This window comes from Colobus angolensis, unplaced genomic scaffold (assembly GCF_000951035.1).
Source record: "Colobus angolensis palliatus isolate OR3802 unplaced genomic scaffold, Cang.pa_1.0 Scaffold1, whole genome shotgun sequence".
In the NCBI taxonomy this organism is placed as follows: Eukaryota; Metazoa; Chordata; class Mammalia; order Primates; family Cercopithecidae; genus Colobus; species Colobus angolensis.
Genome location: NW_012110918.1, coordinates 10,784,779 through 10,795,187, shown reverse-complemented (window position 1 = coordinate 10,795,187; position 10,409 = coordinate 10,784,779). Strand labels below are relative to the sequence as shown.

The 10,409-nt window shown below is 50.2% G+C and overlaps 1 protein-coding gene across 1 annotated transcript in view; it reads right to left on the bottom strand.

Annotated features, from left to right (window-relative positions):
* Positions 1-3,963: 3,963 nt before the first annotated feature.
* KCTD2 (potassium channel tetramerization domain containing 2) overlaps positions 3,964-10,409 on the bottom strand; it is an 18,137-nt gene continuing 11,691 nt past the window's right edge. The window contains exons 5-7 of the mRNA XM_011932691.1: positions 9,754-9,849; positions 7,619-7,744; positions 3,964-6,870 (exon numbers count right to left, since the gene is read on the bottom strand). Of these exons, the coding sequence (XP_011788081.1) occupies positions 6,841-6,870; positions 7,619-7,744; positions 9,754-9,849 (252 nt within the window). The 3' untranslated portion in view covers positions 3,964-6,840. The remainder of the gene's footprint in view (positions 6,871-7,618; positions 7,745-9,753; positions 9,850-10,409) is intronic.

Genomic DNA, 10,409 nt, shown 5'->3' with positions numbered 1-10,409 from the left:
GATCCATGTCCTCTTTTGCAAATAACTATTTTACTGGGCCCTGGCAGAGACGGAACACCTAGTTCATGGGACATCAAGTGACCTTGTGGCCTGAGCTGCCCGTCACCAACTAGGTGTTGTGTATTTACACCAACCCTATTAGGAGTAATTAACAAAAATTTTTTCTTTTGTAGAGACAGGTCTTGCTATGTTGCCCAAGATGGTCTTGAACTCCTGGCCTTAAGTGATCCTCTCGCCTCAGCCTCCCAAAGTGCTGGGATTACAGGTGTGGGCCATGGTACCTGGCCAAATTTTTTTTTTTTTAAGAGACAGGTCTGGCTGGGCATAGTGGCTCACACCTGTAATCCCAGCACTTTGGGAGGCCGAGCTGGGCAGATCACAAGGTCAGGAGACCAAACCAGCCTGGCCAACATGATAAAACCTTGTCTCTACTGAAAATACAAAAATTAGCTGGGCATGGTGGCAGGCGCCTGTAATCCCAGCTACTCGGGAGGCTGAGTCAGGAGAATTGCTTGAACCCGGGAGTCAGAGGTTGCAGTGAGCTGAGATGATGCCATTGCACTCCAGCCTGGGCAACAAAAGTGAAACTCTGTCTCAAAAAAAAAGAGACAATGTTTTACTCTGTGTCTCAGGCTAGAGAGCATAGCTCACTGCAGCTCTGAAATTCTTGGCTCAAATGATCCTCCCACCTTAGCCCCCTGAGTAGCTGGAATTACAGGCATGTGTCACCACACCTGGCTAATTAAAAAAAAAAAAATTGTAGGCCAGGTGCGGTGGCTCATGCCTGTAATCCCAGCACTTTGGGAGGCCGAGGCGGGCGGATCACGAAGTCAGGAAATCGAGACCATCCTGGCTAACACAGTGAAACCCCGTCTCTACTAAAAATGCAAAAAATTAGCTGGGCGTGGTGGTGGGTGCCTGTAGTCCCAGTTACTTGGGAGGCTGAGGCAGAAGAATGGCGTGAACCTGGGAGGCGGAGCTTGCAGTGAGCCAAGATCATGCCACTGCACTCCAGCCTGGGTGACTGAGCGAGACTCTGTCTCAAAAAAAAAAAAAAAAAAAAATTGTATAGATGGGGCCTATGTTGTCCATCCTGGTCTTGAACTCCTGGCCTCAAGCAGCCCTCCTACCTCAGCCTTCTAAAGTACTGGGATTCTAGGTGTGAGCCTGGCAATTAGGAGCAATTAACATAGCCCAGAAATAGTGACTGTCTCTGAGACAGGGATACAATGACTTGGCACTTTGTGTTTATTTTGGAGGGAGGGAGAGATTATTTTTGCTTGTAGAAGGGTAGTTGTATCTTGTTCCGTGGAGGCATGAAGTTGTTTTTCACCATCCTTTTTTTTTCCTTTTTTTTCTGAGACGGAGTTTCGCTCTTGCTGCCCAGGCTCAAGTGCAATGGCATGATCTCAGCTCACTGCAACCTCTATCTCCTGAATTCAAGAGATTTTCCTGCCTTAGCCTCCAGAGTAGCTGGGATTACAGGTGCCCGCCACCACGCCTGGCTAATTTTTTGTATTTTTAGTAGAGACGGGGTTTCATCATGTTGCCCAGGTTGGTCTCGAACTCCTGACCTCAGGTGATTCACCTGCCTTGGCCTCCCAAAGTGCTGGGATTATAGGCGTGAGCCACCACATCCAGCGTTTTTCACCATCCTAAGCAAGTTCAAGTGGACTGAACCAATCACCCCATTGTCGTCTCTCAGCCCCAAACCCACCCTCTGAACTCTGCTCCGAGCCACATTTTCCCCCTCCTAGCTCAACCTGGTAGGACAGGCTGAGGGAGACTGCAGACCGAGAGGAAAAAAGGAGGGATGATATATTTCCTGTTGTCAGCCAAACCCCAGAACACTGCTGTGTGCTGGCATAGCTGATTCCAGGAGTGGCGCTGGTTTCTTGGTGGTTTCTCCACCCTCTGAGAGGCAGCAGCTGCCACTGGCCAGCACCTCCTTCTCCACCGGATCCCTCCTCTTGAGTCTCCATTTTATTTTATTTGAGACACAATCTCTGTCACCCAGACTGAAGTGCAATGGTGCGATCTCGGCGCACTGCAACCTCCACCTCCCGGGTTCAAGCAATTCTTGTGTCTCAGTCACCCAAGGAGCTGGGCTCACAAGTGTGCCCCACCATGCCCGGATAATTTTTGTATTTTTAGTAGAAACAGGGTTTCACCATGTTGGCCAGGCTGGTCTCAAACATGTGACCTCAAGTGATCTGCCTGCCTCGGCCTCCCAAAGTGCTGGGATTACGGGTGTGAGCCACCACACCTGGCCTTATTTTATTTTTAAATTTAATTTTAAGTAGAGACAGAGTCTCACCATGATGCCCAGGCTGATCTCACACTCCTCGGTTCAAGCAATCCTTCCAGCTTGGCCTCCCAAAGTGCAGATGAATCTCCTTTTTTTTTTTTTTTGAGACTGAGTCTCGCTCTGTCGCCCAGGCTGGAGTGCAGTGGCCGGATCTTGGCTCACTGCAAGCTCCGCCTCCTGGGTTTATGCCATTCTCCTGCCTCAGCCTCCTGAGTAGCTGGGACTACAGGCGCCTGCCACCGCGCCAGGCTAGTTTTTTTTTCTTTTTTTTTGTATTTTTTAGTAGAGACGGGGTTTCACCATGTTAGCCAGGATGGTCTCGATCTCCCGACCTCGTGATCCGCCCGTCTCGGCCTCCCAAAGTGCCGGAATTACAGGCTTGAGCCACCGCGCCCGGCCCCCTTTTTCTTTTTTTTTTTTGAGACGGAGTTTTGTTCCTGTTGCCCAGGCTGGAGTGCAGTGGCATGATCTCGGCTCACTGCAACCTCCACCTCTCAGGTTCAAGCGATTCTCCTGCCTCAGCCTCCTGTGTAGTTGGTTTGGCTAATTTTGTATTTTTTAATAGATGGGGTTTCTCCACGTTGGTCACGCTGGTTTCGAACTCCCGACCTCAGGTGATCCACCTGCCTCGGCCTCCCAAAGTGCTATTACAGGGGTGAGCCACCGTGCCCGGCCAAATCTCCATTTTAATAATCCCAATGTCTTCCCACTGTTCTCAGGTCCCAGGAGTAAGGACTGCACCCGGCAATCCCCACATCTGTGATGCCTCAGTGTCCACTGCTGTCCTTTCTCCACTACCAGTTTACAACTGCTGTGGTCTCTCAATTGGACCCTGACGGATGCACCCACATATCCCGTTCACTAAGCTGTATGAGTCCCTTTTGTCTCCCTATCTTAAAGTGCTGTCCGGAAGGGACTAACACCTTCTGAGGATCCCACGCCCTGCCTGATGCTGAAGTGATCAATACTTGTTTGTTGGCTGTCACCAAATGTTTCTCACTCATCCTCTTCCTTGTACCTAGTCACTCACTCTCCTCCAGAAAGACTTGTCCCTTGAAAACCATCTCACGGCCGGGGATAGTGGCTCATGCCTGTAATCCCAGCACTTTGGGAGGCCAAGACGGGAGGATCACCTGAGGTCAGGAGTTCAAGACCAGCCTGGCCAACACGGCAAAATACTGTCTCTACTAAAAATACAAACATTAGCCAGGCATGCAGGCAGGCACCTGTAATCCCAGCTACTCAGGAGGCTGGGGGAGAATTGCTTGAACCCGGGAGGCAGAGGTTGCAGTGAGCCAAGATCGCAACACTGCACTCCAGCCTGGGCGACAGAGTGAGACTCCATCTCGGGGGGAAAAAAAAAAACATCTCACACTCCTCCCCTTGTCTCTTTCCAGCTCTCTGGTGGGCAGCCCATCTGTCCCACCTTCTGTTTCTCTGCATTCTCTGGGTCTTTTCAGATTCAGTAAAATGAAAGAGAGGAGGGAGAAGGTCCAATACCCACTTTGGCGGTTTCAGTAGCAGGAGAAACGGACTTGGTTAGCTGACCCGGTGGGAAAGGTAGTTAAGTCATCTCCTGAGACCCGTGAGAGAACCATCGACAGGAAGTGACAGTGGGAACCGGGAGACTACAGTAATGGAAAACACCAGAGTTCTTGAGATTCAGAAGTTTGTTTCATATCTTTATTCACAAAAAAAAGTCACAGCATTTCAGACTATTCAAACACACAAACAGGAACAGAGGGTGCCCACCAGTGACAGCCTCGTCCCTAAGGTCTGGATCAAAGGCCACGCTGGAGGGTGGGGTGTCCTCTCGGGCCTCCGCTCTCAGCATCCCGTGGCTCCCTGCCCCCGGCCTCACTGACACCCCCAAGAGCAGTTACAACTGTGCAGAAACAAAGCCACTTTAGAGGAGGCTGGACCCCACCTCACTGCCATGGAAAAAGGCCAGATTCTGAGGAAAAGACAGAATCAGTGCTACTGTGTCATCAGCTGGGGGATGCTGGGCGCTCCTGGGCCTGGCTGGCATCACCTGTGTCCCAGACCCAGGGCAGAGAAAAAGACAGGACCCTCCCCACTTGGCAGTACTGGGCAGCAGACAGTGTGGGTCACTGGTCACGTGACAGCCCCAAACTGACACGCAGACCTCTCTGACGTGATCAGCCAGACACTCCGAGGGCACAAGGCTTTCAAGCAAGAACACCAGCCTGGTTCCTAAAGGGGGTGGGTGAACAACGCTCCCAGAAATCTTAAGAAACCAGAGTCCTGGAGCATTGGAACAATACAGGTGTCATTGGGTTGCAGCGAGGAGGGAAACTTGGTGAACACCAGCCCTCCGAGAGGGCGGAAATACCACTCCTGTCTGTTTCTCGGAGCACGTGCCTTGGGGCTCAGGAGCAGTCTTTTCATGAGGGCAACCGTGGAATCTAAGGGGAATGAAGGACACGGCGCCCTCAGGAGGTGCTCAACATTGGTGTCTGCCCCCCGGCCTCCTTGCTGAACCTGGTGAGAAAGCTGGGGTTGGTCTAGGAGCCCCAGCCCACGCTGATCAGGCATGCCCCAGGAAAGCAGACAGGGACAAGCGCCTCAACAAGATTGGGCACGAGGCCGCAAACCAAGCTGCTTTTCCTCTGTCAGTCTGACATTACTCACTGGACCTGGCCAAGGAGCGCCTCTTCCAAAGTCTTCCATCCTACCTGGCTCAGAGCAGTCCTTCCCGTGATCGCTACTTTCCTTGGCTACATCTTTGTTTTTTTTTTTCTCTGAAAGATATAACTGGATGGATGCCTGTGACTGTTGAAGGGGTGGCTGTTTTTACTGAGGATGGCAGTTCATCTAACATTTTACAGCTGTAAAATGTGGCATGTAGATGTGTAGACGTTGATGCGTCAGCAGAAACCCCTGTATGCCAGGTTCTATGCTATGCTACAGACACAGAGAAACAAGGAGAGTGAGGGTCCTAGGGAAAAGTTAAGCCATCTGGGCATGGTCAGGTCAGAAGCTCAAAAGACATTTGGCAGAGTCTGTAGTCATTTCCAGAAATTACTACCCAGACTCACCTTGGCAAGCAGGTGAGCTGTGGAGCACAGAGGACATCACCTCTGAAGGTGCCCAGGAGCACTTGGCTCAAGGAGGCTTTCATAGGAGCAGTCCCCAGAGCCCCTTCCCCTTCTCCATGCCATCTGCCATATTACTGAAAGTTATCAGGGACGGACAGGGTCCCCTGGCTCCACCGCATTCCATGACTGCTCTGCGAGACCCACGTGCTCGGAGAGAAAGTGTGGACACAAGCTCTGTGGATGCAGCCCGAAAGAGGGTGCTGCCGCATCTGGATCCTCACCAGCATGGCACTCCAGAAAAAAAAGTAATGGCGGGGGTGGGGGGTTGGTCAGAGACACAGGCGGTCCCCAGGCTGCCTAGCACTACATACACACCACTGGGGACAGTACAGAGGGAAGCAGGTCCGCCAAGGTTAGAAACCAAGAGACACAAATATTGCACGTTCAGTCAAGGCATTTCCAAGAGACAGTCACGGAAATAACTCTCTCTTTAAGACACAACAACATAACACATTTGGCAACTTTCAGAGAAACAGCCTTCCCCACTCCAAGCCCTCAAAGGGTCCATAAGTGCCTTCATCTTTGGTCCAGTCGAAAAAGCCAGGGAAGGAAGACAGGGTCAACGGGGAGGAAGAAGAGGCTGCAGGCGCAGTTCCACCAGCTCCCTACAGCTCCCACTTGTCTGACTCAGTGCAGGACGCTGCCTGTCTCAAACCTCCTCTTGGAGGGAAAGCAAGCTCTCCAGAGGGTCCCGGCTGCTGGAGAAAACTTAGGCAAAGCTGCATGTGGTGGCAGCCGGGAGCCCCAAATCCAGAGCAATGATCACCAATCTCCAACCACAACAAAGGACACTCTATCCCTCCTTTCCTTGGAGGCTCTATTCATGGGAATGTGGGGTACTCTTACAGCCCACAATGTGGGCTCTATTCATGGGAATGTGGGGTACCTTAAACCTCAATTCCACAAACTGCAGCTAGAACCCTTTGCATGTGCTGCAGGTCTCTGAAGGTGCATAGGAGGGACGGTGTTCCGAAGCAGCTAATAACATCCAATGTGGCACACATAGGGTGAAACCATGGCACAGCACAGGAACAATCCTCTCTGCTCCAGCTTCCTTAAAGTACAGGCCATTTCCAAGGAGCTAGGCCTTCCGTCCTCATCCCCCAGATTCCCAAAAGGCTCCGACTGGGAAGCCAGCCCAGTTGCTATTGTAAAGATCTGTTCTAATACTGGCTAAGCAAATGAAAGCAGGTTTCTGAAAAGGTATATTCTGCAGCCAGAAGTCGCATTTGTCTTCAGAGTCCTGCAGGTGGGGAGGGAGTTCCTTTAGTTTTGACCAGAACACTTCTTCACAGGGGGCCAGGCTCAGCTGTGCTTTGCAGTGGCTCGGTCACTGGACAGGAGCGAGGTTTCACTTCACAGAGGGGCTCTGCTGACTGCTCTCCTGAAGGTCTGGAGTTTTGGGGTCTTAGTTTACATCCGCGATCCTCTCTCCTGAAGAATCTGAAAGTTGGAGATGGGGGAGAGGCTGAGGCTGACAGAAAGAGAGGCGTCAGGGGATGCTTTCCACTGGACCCGATGAGTGGCATGATGGTCCTGTCATCCCAGAAAGCAAGCAGGGGTGCAGCCTCAGCCTCACCTGCAGTGCTTCTGCTGTGAAACACTCTCTTGCTGGACACAGCTGGGTCTAAAGCTTATGTGCTGTTGGACCAAAGCTTTGCCAACTGAAAGGAAGTGGTTCGAGCTTACCTGGTATCCACGATTTAGAAGCTGTGTGTGTGTAGGAGGTGTGAGGAGGGTGCACAGTGGAGGGAAAAGAAACACTGTCAAAGAATTTTCCAGGAACTTAAGGGAGGTAAAAGTCACACAGGTAAGAAAACACCCTTTCTCCTGAGGCAGTGAAGAAAGAACAGTTTTAAAGAACAAAGGCAAAATACTTTCCAAGTCTGAGTTCAGAAATCCTACCCTGTAGTAATTAGTGGCAACCAGCGTTTCTTTTTCATTGATTCAGCAGAGGATGGAGAAAGTCTACCCTTTTTAGGTTCGTATTTCCCAACTAAACAAACACCTGTCAGTGCTCCGTAAATCCCAATTGAAATTACAACAGTCAAAAAGAACAAAACGAGGGGAAAATGCAACGCTGGCTCTAGAAGGCCAGGGAAGAAGTGAGGAGCAAGAGTTCAGGAAAAGCCCACGGAGGGGGTGCGAACGAGCAAGCCAGAGGCAACTGCCCGGGGGAGGGGCTCCTTACCTTCGCCTTTTCGCTCGGCTCTATGACGATGCCGTTGGTAGAATTATTTAGTTCTCTGGAGACAACACAGAGGAATTCTGCCTGATCCTCATTGCCGTAGTTATAGGAAGATCCAATGCTGATGAGCTGATGAACCAAGAATACAGTGAACATTCACACGGCGACCTTAACATACCACAGTGCTACACAATCACCCCTCCTCCAACTGAACTTCTGTTTTACTTCTCAAAGGTTTAACTCTTTATGAGTTCTCTGCGACTACCAAAGCCCCAGGGGAGAAATGGGCCTGTTCTTCATCTGGGCGTCATCGGTGAGGCCTCCCCAGGAGGAAAAGTATGAGCTCCACTGTCCCCTCACCCAAGCTGTGAAGTCCCCCCACAGTCAGTGGCAGGATTAACATGCCCACGCCCCCTCGAGCACACCCAGGGGAGACAACACATCTGTGAACAAAATGGACACTTGCTTCAGTCACACACAGAGCTGGCTCCTCTATCAGCAGAAGCCCTAGACAGAAGACAGGAGGCTCTGGAAAGCACCAAGTCAATCCCTGATCTGCTACTGGAAGTCATACGCTGCTGGTACTTTTTATTTCCAGACATGGTCTATCTCTGTCACCCAAGTTGGAGTGCAGTGGTGCAATCACAGCTCACTGCAGCCTCCACCTCCTGAGCTCAAGTGATCCTCCCACGTCAGCCTCCTGAGTAGCTGGGACTACAGGTGTGTGCCACCATGCCTGGTTAATTCTTTTATTTTGGATAGAGAAGGGGGTCTCACTATGTTGCCCAGGCTGGTCTCCGAATTCCAGGACTCCAGCGATTCTCCCACCATGGCCTCCTAACGTGCCAACATTACAGGTGTGAACCACCGTGCCCAGCATGCTGGTACTTTCAACCTTTTTGGAGTATAGAATTCAGAATTTAATTCTAAAGAGGAAATACACATGCAGGGGAGCAGCTCAGGCAGAGGGTGAGGGCATCCCGTGAGCAGGCGAGGCCTCATGTGGGCGGCATGGCTGACTGCAGTAGGATGAGGCTGGGGGCGCCTCCAGCCGCCTGAAACTAACTTCCTCATCCAGAAGGGAGGCAATGAGAACACCCTCCATCTTCCCACAGAATAGTAATAAGATGAGAAATGTAATAAGATGAGAAATGCACCAAGAAAGTATTCATTTTAGTTTCACAAAGAATACATTAAAAAAATCCTTTGCTTAAGAGCACATATTAGGAAAAATACTTCTGGGGTGGAGGGCATTAAACTCTTGGCAACATTTTACAACCCATGCCCAGTAAGAACCAGGCTGACAGACACAGGCAGAGTGGATTCTGTGGTGGAAGCTAAGTGTGAGGAATAATCACCACGGGCTCTGAAGACAGAGACAGCTTTGCACTTGATCTGTGAGGCAGTAGCATTAATGCAAAGTGTGAGTTTTCCTTTAGAAGGTAAGCGTCTGGTGAGACAGCTGTTGACCTCTTAAAACTCTACATATAAGTAGGCATAATCCATATAAAATCATATTTACTCTGTTCTCTCTGGCCTTCCTGTGTTTTGAAGGCAACAGACAATTTAACAAGTCTGCCATCTACTGGAGGAAAACAGTGAAGCTCCAACTGTCCTAGCTTTGTTTTGATAGCTCAATCGTAAGCCCGAGGCGGAGAGAAGTGGGGGAAGCAGCGGCACCACACTTCCCATGGTGCCTGATCCCTCCTAGCACAGCTGTTCACCAAGTTCTTCGTGGTGGATTACACAGACATTCAGAAGCAAAAAGTTTTGACCCGGGGAAAAGAAATGGAAGGATTGTTGTCGAATCCCAGTCTCCTTTAGGGACTCATTCTACAATCTCCGTGAGGGAACAAAAAACAAAGGCTTTGAGGCACTTCAAGCCTAAATCGCTCATGGGCTCCCCTGAAAAGTCTGGGCGTGAAGCTAAGACATGATGCTCTTCTGTTCCCCCAACTCCTCACGTACCACTAGGGCAGCAGTGGCCACCAAATGGCTCTTTGCCCATGTTTTGGAACAGGATCCCACCTGGCCCTACCCATCTCCCAGGGTTATTAATTGGCCATCTCCAGTGATTGTTTGAAGAGCTGCAGACCCCTTGAACGGGACCTGGGATTGCTGCTCTGTAAGAGATGTACCTGTTCGAATTTCCAGCCGTCAGACATCGTGGACACCATCTGCGTGAGCTCTTCTTCCTGACACTGTAGGACTCTGTACACGTGCTTCACGGGGCCCTGCAATGACCAGGCGCAGACTGAGAACAGCACCAAGGACACCACAGTTTGCAGCTGCCCCAAGGAGGCTCTTCAAATGAATAAACACTGAAAGGGAGTTTGCTTGGAAATTTTTTCTTGGCAGCCACCCACTATCTCCTTTTACAAATAGTACTGTGGCGTTTTTTTTCCCTTCTCTTTAAAAAATGTTTTTCTTTTTAAAAGGCCACAAGCCAGCATACTGTGGCTTTTCAATAAAAACATATCCAAGGAATGAAAGAAAAAAAGGTACAATAATTCTGAACTGCAGAGGTATGAATGATTGAGCAACTATGCCGACAAACTTAGATTTAATCCATTTCCCCAAGTCAAAAATAAGGTAAAATTATTTATTATGATTATTTTTTAAAACACAGTCCCACTCTGTCACCCAGGCTGGAGTGCAGTGGTGCGATCTCGGCTCACTCCAACTCCGCCTCCTGAGCTTCAAGAGATTCTCCTGCCTCACCCCTCCCTAGTAGCTGAGATTACAGGCGCCCACCACCACGCTTAGCTAATTTTTGTATTTTTAGTAGAGACGG